Source organism: Ornithorhynchus anatinus, chromosome 13 (genome assembly GCF_004115215.2).
Source record: "Ornithorhynchus anatinus isolate Pmale09 chromosome 13, mOrnAna1.pri.v4, whole genome shotgun sequence".
NCBI classification, from domain to species: domain Eukaryota; kingdom Metazoa; phylum Chordata; class Mammalia; order Monotremata; family Ornithorhynchidae; genus Ornithorhynchus; species Ornithorhynchus anatinus.
In genome coordinates this window covers 16,585,188-16,610,591 of record NC_041740.1, presented here as the reverse complement: position 1 = coordinate 16,610,591, position 25,404 = coordinate 16,585,188, and the positions used below count along the sequence as shown (strand labels likewise).

Here is a 25,404-nt window from a genome sequence, read left to right as displayed (position 1 = left end):
TTATCTTTGCTTAATTATCTTTGCTTTTGTGATGATGGAATCTCCCTTCAGGATTGATGGTCATGAGCAGAAGAATTGATTCTGGTGGTAGTGGTTTTCTTAGAGTTACTCACATTCTCTCGTCCCTTGACAGTTCATGTTCCCTCTGAGCCCAGAATGCTCGTCGTGGGAAGGGAGTGTGTCTGTTTATTGTTATATCGTATTCCCCTAAGCTTAGTACAGTGCTCTGCACACAGTAAGCACTCAGTAAATATGAGTGAATGAGTGAATGAATGAACATGCAAGAAGGCAAACAAAGGGGCACCATGTTGCCAATTGCACATGCCCTGTTTGCCCATGCTAGCCAGCAGTGGGCAGAACTAAAACTAAAGATCCAGGTCCCGTGATTCCTTCCATTGGACCAACAACAGGACTTAACAAGATCTCATAGAATGAATGCCATAGTAGCCACCACAAAACTATTCACGTTTAGAAACTTAGTCGACTACTTGTAAAGTATCTCGGTGGTTGTTGATTTCCTTCATGCCGTTGAACCGTTCAGATGTTCATGACACCAAAATTTTACCGTCCAAGGCAGTGTGGGCCAGAAAGTTTTATCACTCTGCTAAATTAAGCCAATTAGTCTGAGAACAAAAGTTCATTTTACCACCCCATTCTAAATTTTAGAATTTAGTATGCCGACCATTTCATTCCAAATCCTCTCCTATTATTGAACAGTTAAATTCTTCCCAGAATTTTTTTTTTACATTTTCAGAATCAAGAACTAGTAGAAAAGTGTCTGAGGGAGGTTCTTGTTCCTGATAATTATGGTTTCCATTAAAAGCTGCCCCTAAAGAGAAAAAAATTCATCTTCAGAACTGGCACTGCATAGCGATCACAAAACCGACACGACTACCATGCCAACCACAAAAATTGAAATGCTACAGAAACCGAGCTGTGATACAGAAATAGCCACTGTTGTTGGCATCTGGCCCTGTGAGTATTAGGTGGCACGTTTCCTCATACATCTCCACCCAAGGGCACTTGGAGGAGATATGATTTTATAAGGCTCCGAAGGTGGGAAGAGAGACCCTGGTGGCTAGGGAATGAGTCTTTGTGGTAGCTCCTGCAGGAGACTTTCTGGATCCTTAGTTGATTGTTGTCCCCTCCCAAGGATTTAGTACAGTGCTCTGCACCTTGTAAGTGCTCAATAAATACCATAGATTGAAAGACTGAGGACTCTTGGAAATCAGTTGCAGTCCCAGTGTGAGCTGCCACTTGGGATTCATCATGGAGCACTTGAGTATGAGACGCATTTCCTGCCCAAAATGATCATACAGTCTAAAGGAGGGGAGACAGACATTAATATAAATAAATAAATTAAATTAATTGCAGATATGTACGTAAGTGCTGTGGGGCCGCATGGGAGATGAATAAAGGGAGCAAGTCAGGGTGACAGAAGGAAGTGGGAGAAGAGGAAAGAAGGGCTCATTCAGGGAAGTTATCTTGGAGGAGATGTGCCTTCACTAAGACTTTGAAGGCGGGGGAGAGTAATTGTCTATCGGATATGAGGAGGCAGGGTGTTCCAGGCCAGAGGCAGGACTTGAGTGAGAGGTTGGTGGAAAGTTAAACGAGATTGAGGTACAGTGAGACAGCATTAGGGGAGTGTGAAGTGAAGTGTGAAGTCTGGGTTGTAGTAGGGGAGGAGCGAAGTGAGAGGTAGGGAGAATGGTAGTGCTGTCTCCAGTGATGGGAAGGATAGGGGGAGACATGATTTAGGTGCGAAGATGAGTTCTGTTTTGAACAAGAAGATGTCAGCAGGACATACAAGTAGAGGTGTCCCAAAGGTAGGAGGAAATGTGAGACTGAAGAGAAGAGAGTCAGGAATGGTAAATTTGGTTGTCATCAGTGGAGAGATGGTAGCTGAAGCTGTGAGAGCTAATGAGTTTTCCAAAGGAGTGGGTGTAGATGGAGAATAGAAAGGGACCCAGAACTAACCCTAGCAGGATCCCCACAGTTAAAGGGTGAGAGGCGAAGAAGGAGCCCAGGAAAAAGACTGAGGAGTGGCCAGACATAGGAGGAGAACCAGGGGTTGACAATTTTGGTAAAGCTAAAGTTGGAAAATGTTAAAAGGAGAAAGGGGTGGTCCCAGTGTCGGAGAAAGGGGTGGTCCCAGTGTCGAAGAAAGGAGGATTAGGATGGAATAGAAACTGTTGGATTTGGCAACAAGCTCGTTGTGGGCAAGAAATGTGCCTACCACCTCTGTATTATTCTCTCCCAAGCATTTAGTTCAGTGTTCCATGCACAGTAAGTGCTCAATAAATACCACTGATTGATTGAATTAAGGGGGCAGAAACCAGATTGGAGGAGGTCAAGGAGAGAATGGGAGGAAAGAAAGTGGAGGCAGCAGGTGTAAACAACTCACTCAAAGAGTTTGGAGAAGAATGGTAGGAGAGAAATGGGGCAATAATTGGAGGGATCTGTGGGATCAGAGGAGTTTGGGGGTTTTTAGATAGGAGTTACAGGAATATGTTTGAAAGCAGTGGGGAAGGAGCCATTGGAAAATGAATGGTTGAAGATGGTAGAGAGAGATGAGAAGGGGGAACTGTTTTGATAAGGTATGAAGGGATGGGGTTTGAGGCACAGGGTGGGGGATAGATTTGGGAGGAGGCAAGAGATCTCCTTTTGAGGTACTGTTAGGAAAGGCAGGGTAAATGAAGAGGAAGCAGGAGGAAGGGGAATTGGAGAGGAAAAGGAAGCAGTGTTTCTGGAGAACACTACTGGTCCAGTGACATTATTTTAAGCTTCTTATCCCAAATTGGGCACAGAGAAAGTCACCGTTCTTCTGTTATCTAGTTCTGTTTTGGTGTTTAGTAAAGTAGGTAACAAAGAGTTGATTTCCTGAAATATCTTGTTAATATTTAAGTCTCTTTAGCTTTTATCCTGAAGTCTGGGGACAAAGGATATAGATGAAAGGTCCAGAAAATATGGTAACTGATTGCAAAAGATTGTTTTCTGCTTGATTCTGATTATTCAGAATAAATGACTAAAGTGCCCCCTTCAAATCACTTGTGCAATTCCAGGGAACAGTCATCATAAGCAATTTCTTCACATGGGGGAATTGTCTGTGGTTTTAGAGAAGTTGAAATAAAATGTCATTTGCTAATCATTTTTAGCTTACTGCCTCTGTCTGCATGTAATTGATATTTATGACTCGTCAATAAGTTCCTTTAATGTTTATCTATTTGCATTATTACCCTGCCAACCATAACTAATGGCTAAGTATCCAGGATGGATTGGTTTTAGAAAAGATGATGTATGTGTTTTCTGCGATTTATATCTCATTCTACAATTACTTTTCTTCTTTGGAGTTTATTTCTAATTTTAGTTAGGATAAAGAATTTCCTCATGGCATCCCAAAAATATGTGACAAGTTAATGCCTACTCAGATATCTTTTTTTTTTTTGGAAGAAATTAGCAGTGGGCCCTGTGATATTTCAAGTTGGGTCACAGATCTTCAGGCCCTGATTGACACCACCTCCCCACTAAATTTATTAAGTAAATTTATAGTGGCACTTATAGCTGCACTTGACTCCCCTTTCCCAAAGCTAAGGGAACAAAACATCTTCCTACAGCTAATTTTCAGGGAGATCTAGAAAATAGGATTTCGATCACTTAATTGCCCCACTTTTTGTTGTAATTTTTGCAATCCCATAACAGGGGGGAGGCTAATTAATAAGGGAAGGGGTTACAGGGAAGGAGGAGTTATGTCTAGCAGAAGGGGGAGCAGGAGAAAAAGAAGGAAAAGAAAGAGCAAAGGAGGGGAGAAGGAAGAAAAAAGTAAAAGAGCACTTGAGATTGCATCTCTTTCTTCTACTGCACTTGCCAAAATGCTGCATCCAGTAGCGCTCAGTGAACTCACTGCTCACACCCTTTTCCTCTGCCTTAGAGTTTCCCCTTCTCCATGAATGGAGTTAGCTAATTCTGACCACTTTCCTCTGTCTACCCCAGAATGCACCGCTAATCACTACTTAGTGAATTTCTTTTTTAATTTACTCCTCAGAAATTGAGGTATGGAGAGAATTATGCCAAAGAAGCAAGTAAGTACAGTCTAACCAAAGTTGCAGAGAGGCAGCTCGTGAAGTAAAAAAGGGATTTCCCATCCTGTCCTCCAGCCACTGGTGCTTGCTACCTGCCCTCTTTGAGTCCAGTGGGGTCCAGTCCGAGCCGAGGCAGGAGAAACTGAGACCGGTCCCTCCTCTGGACCTGGAAGTGCAGAGAGATTATCCCCACTTCTGTTTCCGTGTCAGCGTCTCCTCTCTTCCAGGGCCTTTGCTTCTAGGTAGAAAAACATGCCTTTCAGAAGTTGAATTGATAGTTCCCATCCAGTTCCTCTTACAGATCATTCAAATTCCAAAGAAAACATTTCATTAATTAAACTGAAATTTTAACAAGTGACTCACATTACTGTAAATAAATGAATTACTATCAAGGAATCTAATTTCCAATCTGAGGATTTGACATTTATGGAAATTATGCACAACACCCCATATGTATACTTAAAATATTGTAATTAGTATCATTCCTTTCGTCTTATTTTATTAAAAAGAGGCAGGCATTAATGAAATTTAATTTTCTAGAGCAAATAGATGCATTTTGGAGGTAAAACTGCCATGATTCTTCTGAAGGCAAAATGTTAAGAAGTAATTGTCCATTCGTCACCAAAGGAGAAGCCTGTGTTTTTGATAAGCTAAAACAATAAATGGAATCATTACCGGAACCACGTTTTAAATTAACATTACACCTTCTGGCTGTTCAATATACCAGTAACCTTTACAAGCTGATATTTATCACTTACAGCGCCAGAATTATGCGGCTAATTTTGCTGGTGCCAACCCTAATATATTGCCGATAATTTGTGATGGTAAATGTTTATGCCACTTTCTTGATTATAGGGCTTAGGATGACGTAGGTGTAAACGCTCTTACCTTCCCAAAGGAATCAAGATTCTGGGAGCTACTGGAGAACAGAATTAAACCAGGCCTTGCTGAAATGCTTGTGGGCTGATAAGCATATAGTAGACTGACACTCCCAAGGAATTTAGTAGTTTAGTATGAGCCCATCGATGGCTATTTATTGACCACCCTGCACCACCGGTGAAAAAGAAATGTAAACAAAGAACTTCCAGCTCATTCCAGGTGCCTTCCTGAAGGTTCCTAGGAATGAACTGAAGTGAAGGCGTTAAACCGCTGCCCATACTACCACCAGGCCTAATTTTGATCCGCAAGTGAAATGTAAAATAATCTGTTTTCTGATTATTCCATGACAGCTGTGTTTGTTTCAAACAGTGTTTCAGTATTTGAATTTGCTGTGCACCAGCCAACATCACTTCCAAGGGTTATCAACAATTTTCAAGACTGGGACAGATTATGTTTTGCCTGTGGCATATCCATGAAATATACGGTGGTGGGAAAATGTTTAAATTGCAGAATAGTCACCTGAAAAGATTTAGGTATGGTGTTCTTACAGTGACCTAAAAAGACCACCTTTGGGGCCATATCCTACCAAGAGAAATGCTAATGTTTAGATGTAAATTTGGATGCTGAAGATGCATGAACCGTTTCAGGCTCCAGCACGCTGCTCCAATAATGTACTAAATTTAAAACCTGGAATCCTTTAAAAAAATGAAATCACTGTAGAACGTGGCCCCCAGCCCAATCCAAGGAAGTAAGCCCATTGTGGGCAGGGAATGTGTCTGTTTACTCTGAGTGTACTCTCCCAAGTGCCACAAACAGTGCTTTTCACACAGTAAGCACTCACTAAATATGATTGAATGAAATGCAGTAGTTGGGGAGATTTAGGCTTTTGGTGAAAGATTTTAAAATGCAAAAGGGACAGTTGAATGAATTCCCTATGGATATTTTACAAGGTCTAAAGTCTCAGTGGCATATTTAGCTATTTTTGTGATACTTTCTTCAGTACATGAATACAAATGAGTTTTCTGCACTTTACAAGGGTAAAGTGATCAAAATTACCGTAAAGCTGGGAGGCTGGGCGTGCACAGCCCAGGGAGAGCTCCGTTCAAAACCATCACCCAGGGACTCCAGATCTAAACAGCGGTCCCTGGGCCGAGGAGAGGGTGGAAGGGAACCTTATTTTCTGTGGGTTTATTTTATAAATTGGAATTTCTCCTTGCAGTCTATCTCCCTAGAACCTCCATCCTTATGGGGGAAATGTTAGAGAAGCAATGTTAAGTTATAAAAACCACCACCAAGTCCTGCAGATTGCCCCCTTCCTTCATCCCCTGAGCGCATCGCCTCCCTGGTGGTGACAGAGTGATGGTCGCCACCCTCTCCCCCATTCCAGGCACCTCAGGGAATGTTTTTAATCAATCCATCAGTAGAATTTTTTGAACGCCTAATGTGTGCAGAGCACTGTGCTCTTGAGAGAGTGCAGTCGAGTTAAAAGACACACCGTCCCTGCCTTCAGGGAGCAGTTTTAGTGGACTGAAAATAGTGTATGTCTGCCGGAAAAAGGGCTGGACATGGGACTTAATCTATCAACTGTATGCATGTAGAAAGGATGTTGATTTTTGGAAATTCCAGCACTGTCATGAGGAGTTTCCCACCATTCAACATCCAGTAACCAAAGAAAAGACTGGGGAGCGAGCCAGCTAGAAAGAGCTCTGGGAGAAGTGGCAGATGGACCAGAGAAAGAGAGAGGAGATGGACTTTTGATGCCTGGCTTTCAGGGCCAGCTACAGATGGCAAGTGAGTGAGACAATTGTCTGTGCAGGGAAAGATGGCAGAGTGGATTGGGGGAAAAGCAGTGAATGATTTGAAAGCACCCAGCCTGCGTCTGAAAGTGACTCCTGAATGACCTGGCACCTGGGAAGGGATAACTATGACCTTGAAGCTAGTGTAGGGGAGGTCAAGTCCCCTGCCTCCCACCCCCCAAAAAATGCTCAAGATTCAGGATTTCAAATGAGGCTTCTAATTGACTTCCGAATGTCATCATTATGTAATTCCAAAAGGGAGCAATAGTGAATTTTTCCCTACCTCAGGGCAGGCACATATTTGAACCACAGTGACTTCTGCCCAGTCCTCCATCAATCAACTGCATTTATTGAGCGCATACTGTATATAGAGGACTTTACTAAGCTCTTGGGAGAGTACAATATAACAAAGTTGGTAGACACGTTCCCTGCCCACAACAAGCTCTAAACCTTCTAGCCGGTTCTCTCTGGCTGCCTCACCTTTGCTTTTACTGCTGCCATTTCCCCACCCTGGTATAGGGCCTTTTGATTAGTCAATTGATCAATGCTGTTAATCATCTTTCTTATAGGTGTCTCTAGAGAAGAGGAACCAAGAACGCTGAGAGTTCCAAGGAGAGCACAGAAACCCAAAGTTTTAAACAACCCCGAGGACTCCACCTATTACATTCTGCTGCATGTAAGCTGACAATCATTAGATGAATAAATAGGTGCTTAAATAATAGTGTACATAAATTGATATGTACAAAAGTGCCATGGCTGAGTATATACATGTTCACAGCAAGTGTTGAATGAATAACATTTGTTGATTGATTGCAGAGGGGGTAGTTGGGAGTATGGGAGCAGGAGTGAAGAATATAATTGGAGAAAGCTTCCTGGAGGTTGTGGGATTTCAGGAGTGCCTCGAAGATGAGGAGAGTTGTGGTCCGGAAGATTTGAAGGGGAAGGTATTCCTGGCAGGAGGAAGGGATGTGCGCAAGGGCTGAAAGGCAGGAGAGTCGAGAAGCAACGATCATCTAGTGGATAGAGCATGGGCGTGCAAGTCAGCAGGACCTGGGTTCTAATTCTGGCTCCACCACTTCTGAGATGTGTGACCTTGGGCAAGTCACATCACTTCTATGTGCCTCATCTGTAAAATGGGGATTAAGACTATGAGCTCCATGTGGGACAGGGACTATGTCCAACCTGATTAGCTTGTATCTACCCCAGTGCTTAGTATAGTGCCTGGCACATAATAAGCGTTTAACAGATAAATAATTCCCCTCCCCCCCCAAAAGAAAGAATAAAGCACAGTGAGAAGGTGACTTTAAGAGGAACAATACAGTCCTCTAAACTGGAGGCTGGTTATTGACAGGGAACAGTCTACCAATTCTCTACTCTTGTATTCTCCCAGTACTTGACACCCAGTTACTGCTCAATAAATATAACTGATTAGAGAAAGAAATAAGACTTGAAAAAGTATTCCTTCCTCTTTGCTGTGCTGTGGGGTTACTACTTCAATCCCTCAATTTGTCATCTATAGGGCTTTCCCTTTGGGGGCCCAGAAAAAAATGACAAGACGATAAGAACATTTATTCCACAATACCAACTGGAGAACACTACCTACTTCAGTATGCCACCCTGATTCAAGGCAAGACGTTCTCCAGCAGGATTGCCTGTGTTGCTGGTGGCTATTGGTTCAGTATTGGAAAAAGATAATTACTTTTAAACTCCAGCTGGGAGAGGGCATTAGATCAAAGATTTGAACCCCTTTGAGGAAGGGGGGTAATTGGAGGCTAGCCCTTCTTTTGTAGTTTTCTTGAATGGCATGTGATAGTCCCGCAATTATCCTTCATCCACCCACTCCAGACAAAGTCTGTGGGGGAGTTAGATTCCTTATTTTTCAATCTATTTAAGATATGAGTTTCAGTCATTGGTATTTTTTGAGCACTTACTATATGCAGAGCTCTGTACTGAGTGCTTGGAAGAGTACAGTACAACAAAATTAGCAGAACACATTCCCTGCCCATAATGAGCTTACAGTCTAGAGGGGGAGAAAGACATTAATATGAATAAATTGCAGAAGTGAGATAATTTAGTATGTCTCTAAAATGTCTGGAAAACAGGACAGTGCAAATCTATACCGGGCATAATCAATTGCAAATATTTATTATCCTGAACTTTCATGAGTCCAGTTTCCTTTGTATCTACTTAAGCTCTGCATACTTAAAAGATTATATTCAATTTGGACAAGGTGTATCTTGTTTTCTCTCCCTCAAACATTCTATTTGTCCGAGGCACGACTCATTGATATTCTTTCTGAATGCTATGCTGTGTGTCTTAAGCCAGAAACCTATCCAATTGAGCAAGAGTCCACAAGGCAGAGGTGGCTAACTGCACGGGCATTGTGCACAGCCAGTTGTATGAAGGGGGTTTTTTTGTGTGTGTTTTTTGTTTTGTTTTTTAATAGTATTTTTTAAGTGCTTTCTATGTACCAGGATCTGTACTAAGCTCTGGAGTAGATGCAAGTTACGCCTCAGTTACCTCATCTGGGAAATGGAGATTGAGAATGTGAGTCCTCTGTGGGACAGGGACCCTGTCCAACCCGATTTGCTTGTATCCGCGCCAGCGCTTAGTACAGTGCCCCGCACGTACTAAGCGCTTAACAAAATGCCATAATTATTATTATGAAAAAATAGAGCTGAGTTAATTGTTGGAAATTGTCGAATCTCTCCGGGACCTGTTGGCCCACTAGAGGGAGCCATTGAGCGAGAGACTGTTACTGCCTGCACAGTCTCCCTTGGTTCAGTAAAGAGGCCCACAACGTGTCCCCCAGTGCTACACGTACACAAAGCTACTAGGGACCCTGTCAGACCCTGGGAATATCTGGCCCTCTGAGAAAGGCGTTGTGGTTTTCCCCATAAAGGCATTTTGTCCCAATTCTTTAAATTCTGAAGCCTGTTGGTGAAAGTGGAACATCGTTTCCCAATCAGTGGTGTTTATCAAGAGCTCAGCGGGTGCAGAGCAGTGTACTCAGGACTAGAGAGTATACAGTAGAGTTGTTAGACACAATCCCTGCCCTCCAGATGCTTTCAATCTAGTGGGGGAGACTATTAAAATCAATTACAGATAGAAGCAGCAGAGTATATGGATGTGCACACAGTACTCATCCATTCAGTCATTAATTCGTCACTTCAGTTGTATTAAAGCATCACCCTTACAGAAGGCTTTATGTACCTATTTATACCCATCTTCAGCACTTTTGTAGTGTTCATTTGATTGTTCAGTGGCTTATTGAATTATTCAATTCAACTGTTTATTCAATTGATTGTTTTAATTACTCTACTTATAAATATCTTTAAGTGTGAATCCCCCATAAGAGTGTGATCTCCTCATGAGCAGGGGCATGTCACATCTTTGCTTTGCACTTCCCGAGTGCTTAGTACAGTGCATGTACACGTGGGTGTTCAGTAAATACTCTTACTACTACCAGGTACAGGAATTTGGGAGAGTATGATAGAACTAAAAGATGCAACCCTTGCCCTTCATGGTTTTTCACTTCCACGGTAACCCTGAAACTTTCTCTTAAGGCTGCAAACTTTGAGGTCAATACTGTGAATTCAGCTTTTGGGATTTCCAGGGGCTGAGGAACTGTAAATGTCATAGCATCTGAACTTTTTTCCCATTTAAAATGGAACAAGAGAAATCCAGTTCTACAAGACTGAAATCAAAGTAGAAAGAATGTCTTAGCTTTTGAAATGAGGCTTTGCAGATGACTTTTTATTTTGTGTGGTCTTTGTTAAGAATTTACTATGTGTCAAGCCTTGTTTTAAGTGCTGGGGTAGGTACAAATTAATTAGGCCGGATGTGGTCCCTGGTCCACATGAGGCTCCCATTCAAAGTAGGAGGAAGGACAGGTATTGAATCCCCATTTTTTGCAATTGAAGAAACTGAAGTATAGAGAAGTTAAGTGACTTGCCCTAGGTCACAAAATGAGCAAGTGGCAGAGCCAGGATCAGAACCCAGGTCCCCTGGCTCCCAGGCCCAGGCTTTATCCACTAGGCCATGCTCCCTCTCCAAGGATGGCTGTGATTCTCTGCGAGGGAACAACTTTGGACAGACGTACTAGACAAGAGTTAAATCTCCTCTTGCAGCAGAGCAGACCTACTAATATCTTACAATTACTAATCGATCAATAATCCTTTACCTAGATATTAAGAATGGCTAGAAATTGCCTAACTCACCTACAAATGTATTTGGCAGAAGCAGTGATCTTCCTTTAGTAGTTTGGTGGCTTTGGGGGGCTGGGATGTGGAAAGAAGAGCCCACAATACACAGCATTTGAATTTTCCTACTGACATTACACTTAAATATGCCACGCAGAAACTTAGAACTAAGGCACCGTAGAAAAGAACCAGTGCTTTGACATGAACAAGATTCAGTGAAAAATATTTTCTATTTCCTTAGAAGGCAATCCGGCAAGAAAAACGAAGACCAAGGAAAGAAAGGTACTCATTAGTCTTTACTTAATAATATCTTCCTGCCCCAGCAAGTGTAAGTGTACCTGACTTCCAATTCATAAAAAGCAGACCAAGGGAAGGAAGAAGGTGACTGGGTGTTTGATGAGACATTCCCCCAGCTTACCATTTACATTCTAAATACAAATGCAAAAGAAATGATCCTGCCTCACAGCTAGTCAGATGTGGAAATGTCTCCAGTTGCTTTTCTATTTCTCGGTCTATTAAAACTATGATATGCGGTTTGCAGTGTCTGAAGTGAGACCTTGTATACACATTCGCCCTATCCCTTGAATCCCTTCTTGATCTTTCCTGCTTTAATATAAGACTGTGGATATTCAGATTCTTGGAGGTGGCTTTTCTTATCATTTTTTTTAGATTTGGCGTACAATCATGGCTCAGCATATGTTGGCTAGGCCGTTTCCACTTATGATGCATTTTTAAATGCCCATTCTACATTATGATGCCATGTCTCAGGCTAGGCATCTAGCCCCCATGCCATACCATAGTTGGCTTCTTTGGGGGGGATTCCCAGGTAACGAAAATAACTAATGAGCTGTTTTCTGTTGATATATGTGTGCGCTGGTGTTGGCATTAGCAGGTGACTGAGAAATGTGCCTTCCAGGGAGAGGGTACCGTGGAAAATATTTAAGCAGAAATGGCATAGCCAACATATGATTCCCTCTGGTCTCTCCCAGAAACTATGTCCTGTGGATGATGATTCCCTCTGGTCTCTCCCAGAAACTATGTCCTGTGGATCAGGATCAATTGACTCCTGTGCCCCTGGCACCCATCTTTGGCATCTGCCCACTTCTTTTACTTCCATCACTGCCCTCGCCACCAGATTCTGAATAATCCTGAGCTGAAGAGGCTGAATTATGGGTCACAGCTGTAAACCTCGTGGGTTTGCACCCCCCTCAGTGTAACTCTTCTCCTGGCACATGGCTGGCTTGGTTAAGCCCCCACAAGCCAGTCCCCTAACCTCTCCTCTCCCTCTCTACTCCTCTCTTTCCCCCCCCACCCCAGGTTTTGGGGTTACAGTGTTTTGAGATTCCCAAGCCCATTGCCAGTACCCCACTCTGCCCCTCTTCTTGTCCAGGGGGCATAAAAAATAATTTACCTGCCTTTCACCTTTTTAAAAATAAGAAAATGAAGTACTGGTGGTGTTTGCCTGCTATGTACTGTTTTTTACAGTCCAGGAAAAGTGCTAGATTTAGAAGACTTTTACTACCACGAAATTTCATCTAGTCATGTTGGACTGAAAGAAAGTAACTCTAAGTCAAGAGATACAATGTTGCAATCTGAGCTCCAGAATTCAAGTCCCATACCTGGCGAAAGGTAGGTAATAAATGGAGACCACAGGTAAAGGCTAGAACCTACAGCATTTTTAATCAGTTTTTCTGCTTAATTTCAATTTACATTTTAAACTGAAGGCAAACCATCATTACTTTAGTAGAGTAAATGGGAAGAAGTTTTCCAGTAAAACTTTTAAATCACCCTTGGACAATTCCAGATAAATGTTCAACTTAAAGAACCAAATAAGTCCTCAAGTATGGGCTTTCCATAGTCGTTATTCAACTCATATTCTAATTATTCACAGGGGTCAGACAGAAGAGTGCGTCGACTTAGCCACTGACATTGACATTGAATAAGTCACTGTAAACTCTCTGAGTATTTGTTAAGCGTTTAGTATGTGCCAGGCACTGTTCTAATCGCTGGGGTAATAATGATGGTGTTTGTTAAGCGCTTATTATGTGCAAAGCACTGTTCAAAGTACTGGGGGTGATACAAGGTAATCCGGTTATCCCAGGTGGGGCTGACAGTCTTCATCCCCATTTTACAGAGGAGGGAACTGAGGCGCAGAGAAGTGAAGTGACTTGTCCAAGGTCATACAGCCGACCAGTGGAGGAGTTGGGATTTGAACCCACGACCTCCGACTCCCAAGCCCGGGCTCTGCCACTTGTCGGCTGTGTGACTGTGGGCGAGTCACTTCACTTCCCTGGGCCGCAGTTCCCTCATCTGTAAAAAGGGGATGAAGACTGTGAGCCTCACGTGGGACAACCTGATGACCCTGTATCTACCCCAGCGCTTAGAACAGTTCTCAGCACATAGTCAGCGCTTAACAAATACCAACATTATTATTATTATTATTGTCACCGAGCCACGCCGCTTCTCTTTGGGGGTGGAGGGAGGGGGACCCAGGCGGGGCCTGAGGGAAGTTGGACCGTTTCGGGGCGGCTCGTCTCGGAGCACCGGGCGTTTTGCTCTGGAAAACACGGCCTCCATGTGCTTACTCCGCAGGTGTTGGGCCGAGGACGGCCCCGGGGAAGGAGGACGAGGAGAAGGAGAGGGAGACAACCCCTACGACTTCCGCAGGTTGCTGCGGAAAACCTCTCAGCGCCGCCGCCTGCTCCAGCAGCTTTAGCCGCCGACAGTGGGGAGCCCCGGGCCGCTCCTCCCGCTCAGCGCTCCCGCCCCCTCTCTCCCGTTTCTAGCCCCCATCCTTCACTCTCGCTCAGCGCTCCCGCCCCTCACCCCTCCCGCTCAACGCTCCCGCCCCCTCCCTCCCGTTTCTAGCCCCCGCCCCTCCCTCTCGCTTAGCGCCCCCCCGCCCCTCCCCACTCCCGCTCAGCGCTCCCGCCCCCTCCCTCCCGTTTCTAGCCCCCACCCTTCACTCTCGCTCAGCGCTCCCGCCCCTCACCCGTCCCGCTCAGCGCTGCCGCCCCTTCCCTCCCGTTTCTAGCCCCCCGCCCCTCACTCTCGCCCCTCCCTCTCGCTCAGCGCTCCCGCTCCTCACCCCTCCCGCTCAGCGCTCCCGCCCCGCCCCCTCGCTCCTGCTCAGCGCTCCCACCCCCTCCCTCTCGTTTCTAGCCCCCGCCCCTCCCTGTCGCTCAGCGCCCCCCGCCCCCTCCCCTCCCCATTCCTGCTCCGCGCTCTACCCTCCCTCAGAGCCCCGCCCAGGCCTCCTTCAGGGCTCCGCCCCTTCTCCCCTCAGTGTCCCTCCGAGCAGCGGCGCCTTGGCCCCGGGGTCGGGCCCGGGTTTGCGGGGCGGGGGGCCGAGCGGGGGCGGAAGGCGGGGGCTCCGGGACCGAAATAAACCCTCTGACACCCCGGCAACGAGTCCGAGTGCGGGACTGGCGGCCGGAGACAGAGACGGTAAGTCCCTTCTCCGGTCCCTCCACTGCCCCTTCCCCGCTCTACCTCACCCGCGCCCTCCTCACACAGACCCTTCGCCCCCCGCCCCCCACACGCACCTAACGAGGTTGAACTGTCGCCCACCCGCTGAAGTTGTGTCCACCCTATCGCTTAGAGCAGTGCATGGCACAAGTATCGTAATTACGAACTAATCTGTAATTATTCCATACCTTTCCCACACGCCCTTCTCACCCATACCCTTCTCACGTGGCTCCCTCACACACGGCCTCCTCACCCATAAGGAGGTTTTGACTGTGTCCAACCTGCTTACTTGTATCTACCCTAGCGCTTAGAACAGTGCTTGGCACAAGTGCCATAATTATTAATTATTACTTAATTATGACATAACTTTCACCCACGCCCTTCGCGCCCATACCTTTCACACGTGGCGCCCTCACACACGGCCTCCTCACCCATAAAGGAGGTTGTGACTGTGTCCAACCTGCTTACTTGTATCTACCCTAGGGCTTAGAACAGTGCTTGGCACAAGTACCATAATTACGACTTATTCTGTAATTATTCCATACCTTTCCCACACGCCCTTCTCACCCATACCCTTCTCACGTGGCTCCCTCACACACGGCCTCCTCACCCATAAGGAGGCTGTGACTGTGTCCAACCTGCCTACTTGTATCTACCCTAGTGCTTAGAACAGTGCTTGGCACAAGTGCCATAATTATTAATTAGTACTTAATTATGACATAACTTTCACCCACGCCCTTCTCACCCATACCTTTCACACGTGGCGCCCTCACACATGGCCTCCTCACCCATAAGGAGGTTGTGACTGTGTCCAACCTGCTTACTTGTATCCACCCTAGCGCTTAGAGCAGTGTTTGGCACAAGTACCATAATTATGAATTATTCTGTAATTATTCCATACCTTTCCCACACGCCTTTCGGACCCATACCCTTCACACGTGGCTCCTTCACACACGGGCCCCCCGCCCATAAGGAGGTTAGACTGTGTTCAACCTGTTTAACTTCTGTCTACCTTAGCACTTAGAACAGTGCTTGGCGCAAGTGCCTTAATTATTTTAATTATGCTAGAACTTTCACCCACACCCTTCTCACCCATACCCATCACACGCAGCACCCTCACACACGGCCTCCTCACCCACAAGGAGGTTGGACACAGTCACAACCTTGCATCTACCCTAGTGCTTAGAACAGTGCTTGTCACAAGTGCCATAATTAATAATTATTATGTAATTATGACATAACTTTCACCCACGGCCTTCTCACACATACCCTTCACACACGGGTCTCTCACACATGGCCTCCTCAATCGTAAATTTGAGTCGTGTCCAATCTCCTTAACATAAATCTACCCTAGCGTTTAGGAGAGGGCTTGGGTACCAGAAGCAGCGTGGCTTTTTGGAAAGAGCCCTGGCTTGGGAGTTACAGGTCGTGGGTTCTAATCCCGCTGCGCCACTTGTCAGCTGTGTGACTTTGGGCAAGTCACTTAACTTGTCTGTGCCTGTTACCTCATCTGTAAAATGGGGATTAAGACTGTGAGCCCCACGGGGGACAACCATGATAATTTTGGTATTTGTTAAGGGCTGCTTATGTGCCAAGCACTGTTCTAAGCGCTGGGTAGATACAAGGTAATTAGGTTGTCCCACGTGGGGCTCACAGTCTTAATCCCAATTTTACAGATGAGGTAACTGAGGCACAGAGAAGTTGTCACCTTGTATCCCCCCCCAGCGCTTAGAACAGTGCTTCACACATAGTAAGCGTTTAACAAACGCTATCATTATTATTATTAGGACAGTGCTTCGCACATAGTAAACGTTTAACAAATACCATCATTAATTAGTTCTCTGTGCCCGTTACCTCATCTGTAAAATTGGCATTAGGACTGAGCCCCACGTGGGACAACCTGATTACCTTGTATCTACCCCAGCGCTTAAAACAGTGCTTGGCACCTAGTAAGCGCTTAACAAATACCATTATTATTATTATTAAGTACAATAATTATGAATTATTGTTTAATTGTTGCATACCTTTCACACACGCCCTTCTCTCACTTATAATGATAGCATTTGTTAAGCGCTTACTCTGTGCAAAGCACTGTTCTGCGCGCTAGGGGGAAGCTAGGGGGGATACAAGGCGATCAGTTTACCCCACGTGGGGCTCACAATCTTCATCCCCATTTCCCAGATGAGGTCAGTGAGGCCCAGATAAGAGAAGTGATTTGCCCAAAGTCACCCAGCTGACAAGCGGCGGAGCGGGGATTTAGAACCCATAACCCAAGGATTTAGACTCCCTAGCCCGGGCTCTTTCCGCTGAGACGGTCTGCTTCCCACACTTGGCCTTCCCACAGCACCCCTTCACACAAACCCTCCTCACACCACCCTTTCACACATGGTCACCCAGAGCTGTCACGCAAGGCCTTCGCACGCACAGTCCCCTACGTGGTCTCAGGGCTCCAAGTGGCGCTGAGTAGTTGTCGTCGTGTCAGACGTGTGGCTCTGCCGGCCGTGCGGCCCGTGCGGGGCTCCCGGTCCCAACCGCGTCCCTCTCCCGCACACTGCCGCGCACGCCTCACCCCCGAGGTCATTGGCCTCGAGATAAAGGAGACCTCGAAAACCGGTCGCGTCGTGCTGGACCCGCTCCTCCTCCCCAACCAGATCCCCTTCTGCGGTCGGAACCGGCGTGGTTGCGGGGAGGATGCGGTGGCGAGGGAGGGAGTGGCCGAGCGAGTGGACTGAGCCAGAGCGGCCCTTTTCCTGAATCAGGTTATGGCCACGGGCTAGCGGGGAGAAGGGGAGATGGACGGTCGTGGGGAGGGCAAAGAGGGATGCGGGAGTCACGGGGGTGGAGGAATGAGATGCAGGGTCACAGGAAGAGATGGAAGAGAGAGAAGCAGCGTGGCTTAGTGGAACGAGCACAGGCTTGGGAGTCAGGGGTCGTGGGTTCTAATCTCGGCTCCGCCACTTGTCTGCTGTGTGACTTAGGGCAAGTCACTTCGCATCACTGAGCCTCAGTTACCTCACCTGTGAAAAGGGGATTAAGACTGCGAGCCCCACGTGGGGCAACCTGATTACCTTGTATCTACCCCAGCGCTTAGAATAGTGCTTGGCACATAGTAATCGCTTAACAAATGCTTAGTACAGTGCTCTGCACACAGTAAGCGCTCAGTTAATACGATTGGATGGAGGAATGAGATGTGGGGTCACAGGAGGAATGAGATGTGGGGGTCAGAGGGATGGAGGAGAGGGATACGGGACCAGAGGGACGAAGGAGAGATGCGGGGTCAGAAGGAAGGTGGAGGAGAGACTGAAGGGGAGAGGAAGAGGAAGCGGCAGGATTCTACTGCCCGGGGGGCAACCTTCCCCCACTGGGCGACCCAGGAGGGGATTTCCGAAATTTGGGGAAGGCGGGGGGTGGGGCGGGGTTTGGGGTGCCCCCCTCATGTCCCCTCGGGCACCCGCCAGCTGGGGCCTGAGAAGAGAGGAGCGAGGCAGACGTAGGATACCCACGTCACCAGAATTTATCATTTTGACACCAAACCTTTCATCCGAACGGAAGACGTCATTTCATTTGAAAAGCAAGTAGTTATCGCCTACCTGGACCCGGGAGGGTCATCAGATCCTAAATCGCGTCCTTTCCACTCCCCTGTCTCTGTTTCCCGCAGCCTTCCCAATCCCCTGTGCTTATAGCAGACTTTTCCTCTCCCCTTAAAAAAAAAAAGTGGAGAGATACGGAGTCAATAGCTCCATGGTCGGTAATAGATATAGACGTGATTGAAGGTGGGTGGGTAAATGATTAAATAGATGGAGATAATGTTCATATATTTTCCCCTGGCGCTCAGCACATTGCTCTGCATATTATTGGCATCAAATAGATGTCCTTAATTGAACGGTAGAATGCACTGTCGTTAGATAATAGAGATGGGAGAGAAATAGATAAAGGACTGAGAGGATGAAAGATAATGGACATGGTGGTGGATACGGCCGTGGGTGGAAATTCTGCCCTTCGTCCCCTTTCCAACCTCCGCGGCCCCCTAACGAACAACGAAATCGGGCCGGGGCGAGCTTTCCTCGTGTGATTGACCACCCTGGCTGGAGAAAGGAGTACCCGGGCCCCCGATTCTCTCCAGTGGCTTAGAAAATAGCCTTCCACCCCTGTGTCCGGGCGTCCGTCCTCAGTTTGTCGGGGTCCAGAGCCCAGTGGCCGTCTGTGGGGCAGTGCCCTCGTTTCCCGGGGGGGACCAGATAGTCCAGTGGCTGGAAGTGGTCATTTTCGGTCCTCCTCGGTCCCCCACTGCCCGAGGAGCCGCTCAGGCTCCGCGAGGTAGCATAGTTTTGCGGACCTAAAGCAAATAAATTCCTCTTCGGCCCCCGGACCAGGCCAGGAAAGGTCGTTCGTCTGGAGGCCTCGTGAAGTAGCCGCTGGCCCAGTCCCCGACCCACGGTTGGTGCTGTCCTAAGGCCTCTGCTTCCCTCCAGTTTTTCCCCGCACGGTTCTGTTCCGCCTCTCTCCCCCGCGTTTCTCCCCGCGGCGTCGACGAGGCTTATCCGAAGCCGAGCGTCTGCAGGAAAGGCGGCCAAAGGATAACGGTGTGGTGCGGGGACGGACCTGGGCTGTAGACTGGACGCTGCGGGGCTGGCGGGGAATGTGTACGCCTCCCTTCAGGAAAATACGGTGTGGCCCATCGACTGGCTGGAGGCTTGCTGCGAACTATTTGCACGCACAGACTGGATGTTAATGTGGACCTGGGGAAGATATTTAACGTGGACTTATAGAATATGTACAACTTGTTTATAGAATAATAATGATGGCATTTAAAGCAAATGGCCGGCAACTATGGGATGCGTGCGTGTGTTTGTCTAAGTGACGGGTATATAGGCGATGTGCTATTTGAATGCATAGAAATAGGATGTCCTTGCAAACAAGTTCCCTTGTAAATGAGCGAGAAAAAAGAAGAGAATCTAAAGAAGATATCTTCTCAGCTTCTCGGAAAAATCCCCACTTTCTGAGGTCGGAAAATGTTGTAGGGTGGGACCTTGGTCAGCTTGGGTCGCTAGCGATGGATTCGCCGGCTTCAGACAGCCGAAGGCCGGGTCATCCGAGGCCTGGGATTCCCGTTGTCACTCAGGGAGGGGGCGGCCGGGACTGACCAGGAAGGGAGGGACGGAGGAGAAGAGGGGATCGAGCTAGTTCGGCCTTCGCACAGGACGATTGTTCAGTCCATCTGTCCCGATCCGACCCTGCCGTCCTAAGTCTCAATGACGTGAGGGGTGGGCGGGGAAGGCAGTGTTCCTCTCTCCCCCCACCCCAACCCTGCGGGTCCCCGCGGCCTTGGTCTCCCCCCTGGAAAGGTCCCACGGGGGACAAGCCCAAACCAGGCCAGAAAGGCAAGGGCGGTGGAGGCGTTATTACGATCGGGTTTTTCTCTGAGCAGAGACACCCTGCTGGGAGGCCATAGCCGAGACCGGAGGGCGGCCGATTTGGGGGTGGGTTTTGGGTGAAAGGCACCCATCAGCGACCACCTGAGGCCCCCCCTTTCACCCCACCCCTTTGGTCGAGGATTGTAGGAAGTCCCCAAGGGTTCGGGGGTCTGACGGTTTCTGCCCTCTCCATCCCCGGGGACAATCCGGCTGAGATTCCTCTCTCCCCCGCGGGCAAGGGTCGAGTTGGTGGGCAGGACACCATGACCCGCTGAGAATCACTTTGACCCCCCAAAGCAGGAGAATCAGGAGGCAGAGGGACGGGGGGGGGGGGAAGGACTCACTCGTCTTCCCCTCCGACTCCTTGTCCGCGCCTACCGTCGGCCGCGGGTCAAGGTCAGAGAGGGCCCCGGCTGGAAGTCTGTCTTTCTCCGCCTCCTGCCAAGGGACAAGGGGACAAGGCGGCCGTTTGGCGGGATCCGGAGACTTCCCTGTTACTTGGACCAAAGGGTTGGAAGGAGACCATCTTCCCCCTCCCGCCCCTCCACGCGCCTCGATGTCTCCATCTTCCCTGTCTCCATTCTCTCTGTTTCCATCCTCTCTTTCTTCATTCTTTCTTTCGCCATCCTCTCTGTCCTCGGCGTCCTCATCCCCGCTGCCCGACCCAAGGGAGAGGGTACCCGCGATGCCACTAGCCACCCTGTCCGCCTTCTGCTGTCCCCAGATAACAGACACCAGGTTTCAAAGCGGAAGAAATAACTAGTAACTGTGATCAGGGTCAACACAGGCTGTTTTCCTCGTCGGGCTGGGCTGCCCCCGGGAGGTGGGGGTTGGGGTGGGGTCAGAACCCTAGACAGAGCGCTTTCCGAAGCCCCTCACCCCCCCACCATCCACCCGTTTATTTCACGTTCGCAAGCACACACAACACTCTCACAAACATACACCATTTATTTCCCATGCATATACCCGATCTGTTTCTTTCCCAGAAATCCACACCCTCTAAGCGTATTTCACATCTTTGACACAAACCTACTCCCTGTCTTTTGCCCCCATTTTCCTTCCATCACGCTCTCTTTCTCACGCAACACACACACACACACACACACAATCACCTCTCACACCACATCACCACGTATTCCCTCTCACCCGACTCACCCCCTCTCCAACACGTCCCTAGTCTGTCCCGTGGTGTCAAGCTTGGGCTCCCTCCCACCCTCCCTCTCTTCCTCAGCCCTCCCCTCCCCTAACTGTCCCCTTCTGTCTCTCTCTGCCTCTCATGCGCGCAGACACTAGCACGCACACACAAACACACAAACACACACGCACACAGAGTCCATCTCCCGCAAGCGGTCTCCATCCCTGGATCCTTGTCCGGGAAAGTCTCAGGCGGATGGAGCTGGGGGCTGTGCTCCCTTTCTAGGCGCCAGAGTCCCCCCACCCTCCTTCCTCGCCACCCCCCGCGTCTCGTCCCTGCCCTCCCCTTTCCCCCCCGCCCCCGCTTCCACGCGCACACAAACGCTCTCACACGCGCGCCCAGGTGCAACCGGCCCCACACGGCCCCGCCAGGACTGGTCGCTCGCGGACTGTCCGCCGCTCCCGCACCTTCCCGCACCTTCCCGCACCGCGCGATGGCGGCTCCGGGCTCCGGCTTCTGGTCCTTCGGGTCCGAGGACGGCTCCGGCGACCCTGGAGCCCCGGGCCCAGGTAGGCGGGACGGGCCAAGGGAAGGGGGACGGCGGGCTGCGGGGCTCGGCGCGCATCCTTGGTCCTGCCCCTCTTTCCTCCGCGGGAACGAAGGCAGGGAGTCGGAGATCCAGGGAGGCGCCAAGCCCCCCGACCTTCGACCCCCGGACTGGGGGGCAGCTCCTAAGACAGGCGCAGAGGACTCTGGAGCCAGGATGTCACCCGGGAAGGGCGCTGCCCCCGGAGTGCCAATGTCCCGAGAAAGGGGGTCATTCATTCAGTCGTGTTTATTGAGCGCTTTCTGTGTGCAGGGCACTGTACTAAGCGCTTAAAGTCTTCCACGTCCCCCCACCCCGTAGCCCAACTCCGGGCGTCGGGGAATGGCCGCGGAAGCCAAAGCCAGCGGAGGGGCGGGCCCCTTCCCCAGCTTTGCCCAGCTTTAGCTTCCCCGCCCGTCCCTTCAAACAAAAACCTGTGTGTCTGATCTCTGCCTGCCTGACCTCGACCTCTCTGACCTCTGTCTGTCTGGGTCGGTCTGCCTGGGTCCCGTTTCTGCTCGAGTCGTTGCCTCCCTCTATCTCTATCTCTGTGTCCCTGTCTCTCTTTTCCTTTGTCTCCTCCCGACCCCTCCGTCTCTCTGTATCTCTGTTGTTCTCTCTCTGTGCGGGTCTCCTGGCCACTCCGTCTTTATTGTCTCTTCAACTCTCTTTGTCTTTCGCGTTCTCACTCCAGCCCGAGCGTGGTGCCAGGTTGCTCAGAAGTTCACGGGTGGAATTGGAAACAAGCTGTGCGGTGAGTGACCTGAATCCACGCGGGAAGGGGTGCGGGGGGGAAAAAATGTTGGTATTTGTTAAGCGCTTACTATGTGCAGAGCACTGTTCTAAGCGCTGGGGTAGACACAGGGGATCAGGTTGTCCCGCGTGGGGCTCACAGTCTTAATCCCCATTTTACAGATGAGGGAACTGAGGCACAGAGAAGTGAAGTGACTTGCCCACAGTCACCCAGCTGACAAGTGGCAGAGTCGGGATTCGAACCCATGATCTCTCACTCCAAAGCCCATGCTCTTTCCACTGAGCCACGCTGCTTCTCGTGTTTGCGCTTCAGAGTCGAGAGGTCAGGGAAGAGTGGGAGAGGCAGGGATTGCCCCGGGAAAGGGGGTGACCCTGAAGGTCCAGCTTCGGCTGGGGGGAGGGTCCGCCGGGGTAGGGGGCAGCTCTAGGGTCACGTAGGTCCGCAGCGCCTTGACCCGCACTCTGGTGCCCCGCAGCCTTGCTGTATGGAGATGCGGAGAAGCCTATGGATCCAGGCCCGAGGACGCCCCCGGGCCCCGCCGACCGAAAGGCCTCCTGTTCCTGCGCCCAGAAGCCCTGTAGCTGCCCGAAGCCGGACATCAATTATGCCTGTCTACACTGCACAGGTGAAGCCCCCCGCGGGAGGGGGTCCCGATGGAGTGAGGGAGAGAAAGCGACCCCTTCTCTGGCATGCATTCATTCGTATTGATTGAGGGCTTACTTTGTGCAGACCACTGTACTCAGTGCTTAACACTCTACTAAGTGCTAAATCTCTTCCACCTCGGAGCTCAGGATCCCCCGATTCCTTAGCCACCCGGGCTTGAGTGGCGAATCGACGGACCACGAGCCTCCCCCGCAGCCCCCCGCACCTCTGCAGCAGCCCGAGGCCCCCCCACCGTCCCCCCGCAACTCCCCGCGCCCCCTGATCCGAGCCCAGAGGGGTGTATGTGTGTGTGTGTGTGTGTGTGTGATTGGGGGTGGGGGGGAGGGGAGGAAGGGCGGGCCTCAATCCAGACACCTAAAAACTCGCGGATCGGGAAACGACTCAAAGCAAAGTCTGGCCGCCTGGGCGAAGGCCGAGACAAGGAGGTCTTCGAAGTCATTTTCCGTTATAGCATCTTCCTAGGACATTCCTTCATTCATATTTATTGAGCGCTTACTGTGTGCAGAGCACTCTACTAAGCGCCTGGAAAGTATAGAAATGGTCTTTTTTAAACACAAGCTCGGGCTTTCCCAGGACTTTTGTGGACAGAGATACCCGGAGGCAGGTGACCCGTTCGGACCCTACTAAGCCTCGGGACCGAGGTGGACTCAGAACGTTTCCCAAACGACGTCCGCAAGTGATATTCCGATACCAAACTGCATTTTAATTTTCATACTTCTTTTGTTTTCAGATCTCTTACCAGCGTGTAACGGAGAAATGGCTACTTTGTCGTTTCTGCAAGATGTTATGGACATTTTGCTTCAGTATGTGGTGAAAAGTTTCGATAGATCCACCAAAGTGATTGATTTCCATTACCCAAACGAGCTGCTTCAAGCATATAACTGGGAATTAGCAGATCAACCGCAGTCGTTGGAGGAAATTTTGTTGAACTGCAGAACAACTCTAAAATATGCAATTAAAACAGGTACTCGCCAGCTATACGAATATATTCACTAGCTTTTTTCCTCTTTAAAAATAGGGGGGTTTTTTGAAGAAAAATGATTGAACAAGTTTACCTAGTTGGTGATATTTTTAGAAACTAACAGAAAAATCACAATTTTTAAAAAAACCTCTTAGGTGCTTTTTTTATTAATAATTTCTCTCTTCATGTTTGCCAACGCAGCTTCAAATTCAGGCTCTCGGAGAAATGGAACTGCGATTCTGTGGGCATGGGAAACGTGTAATTGTATTTTCATCAATTCTGTGGCTACTTTCTAAGGGTGCCACTTGCCAGATTTTACCCTACACCCATCGTGCCACATAGAGACGTGGCTGGCCCAGAATCAGTCCTTCTCACAAGGAATATTTAAGCCCCAACCCAAACACGACGACAACGGGAGAATTTTGATTTTCCGAGCAATTTCCAAACGAAAGCCCCAGACAGCTTGTTCTGAGCTGATAGGGCTTTTCCTTCCCGAGGAAAGGCCATAAACCGTAGCGAACTCCCCCCACCCCTCTGCTCGCTGGACCAGAAAGCTGGAGCGTTGGCATTGTACCTAATGCCTGGGTCGTTACATTCGAATCCCAGCTTTTACTCTTAAAGGAGGAAGAAAAAAAAATTATGGCTGCCGGAAGCTTAGCAATTAGTCCTGTCGGTCAGAGGTAAGGAGTCTGCTGACCTATTTGGGAAAACAAAGAGTCTTGGATGACAGAATAATGTTCCTTCTTGTGGTTTTCCACCCATATTATTAACGTTTTTGGCCACAATCACGTTTGGTAGGTATATTCTAAGCCTCAACTCCCATCTTTAGGAAGTGAGCATGTCACTGGTCCCGATTGCCCTCAAATCACCCACATTCTGCTCCATTCACCATGATCCCAGGCTTCCCAGTGCCACTGAACAACGGTGAGAAAGTGGTAAGGACGCTAAATGATGCTGTTTAACAAATACCCCACAAGCCATTCCGTTTACATTTTTGAGAGGAAAGAATCCGCATTTTTTACATCCTGCATGTAAAAATATTTTGCTAAATGAGGGTAAACTATTGTTTGCGTTTAAATCTTCCTAAAAATAGATTTAAATGTTCTACCTGAAGTATGAAGGGAAGATGTTTGATGCTGTCAGTGAGCAAAGAAAGGTATGCTGAGAACTTAGTCAGTGCTCTGAGAATTTTCTGAAGACATTCACCACCCAGAAAGCCTTATTTTTTTTAGAGCAAATGCAAAAGGAAAATTATTTAACTAGGTAATTTTACAGAAATAGTCGTGTACTGTTTACCTACTAAAATACTCCCCTTTGTGGTACTTGGAAATTAGTATATCATCACTGTTTTCATCAATTATTTAATATTTATCACTCACATTTATTGGTGCACTCTGTGAGCATGATATTTACAAGGCATTCCAGATATCACTGATATCATCATTATTTCCTAAGTTTGTCAGAGCA

General features: G+C 48.5%; 2 protein-coding genes across 6 annotated transcripts in view; both read left to right on the top strand.

Annotated features, from left to right (window-relative positions):
* The window catches only part of MYO3A (myosin IIIA), a 100,435-nt gene extending 86,644 nt beyond the window's left edge, over positions 1-13,791 (top strand). For all 3 annotated transcript variants that reach the window (XM_039913992.1, XM_039913991.1, XM_029077229.2), the window contains 4 exons: positions 7,324-7,430; positions 11,198-11,238; positions 12,442-12,585; positions 13,549-13,791. In XM_039913992.1, the coding sequence (XP_039769926.1) occupies positions 7,324-7,430; positions 11,198-11,238; positions 12,442-12,585; positions 13,549-13,672 (416 nt within the window). In that variant the 3' untranslated portion in view covers positions 13,673-13,791. The remainder of the gene's footprint in view (positions 1-7,323; positions 7,431-11,197; positions 11,239-12,441; positions 12,586-13,548) is intronic.
* Positions 13,792-14,172: 381 nt separating this feature from the next.
* Positions 14,173-25,404, top strand: part of GAD2 (glutamate decarboxylase 2) — a 56,632-nt gene continuing 45,400 nt past the window's right edge. The window contains exons 1-4 of one of the 3 annotated variants that reach the window (XM_029077907.1): positions 14,173-14,403; positions 22,254-22,313; positions 22,789-22,938; positions 23,707-23,940. In XM_029077907.1, the coding sequence (XP_028933740.1) occupies positions 22,818-22,938; positions 23,707-23,940 (355 nt within the window). In that variant the 5' untranslated portion in view covers positions 14,173-14,403; positions 22,254-22,313; positions 22,789-22,817. Of the gene's footprint in view, positions 14,404-21,118; positions 21,543-21,853; positions 22,051-22,253; positions 22,314-22,788; positions 22,939-23,706; positions 23,941-25,404 lie in introns of those variants that run through there. The other 2 variants (XM_029077906.2, XM_029077908.1) reach the window with 2 other exon arrangements.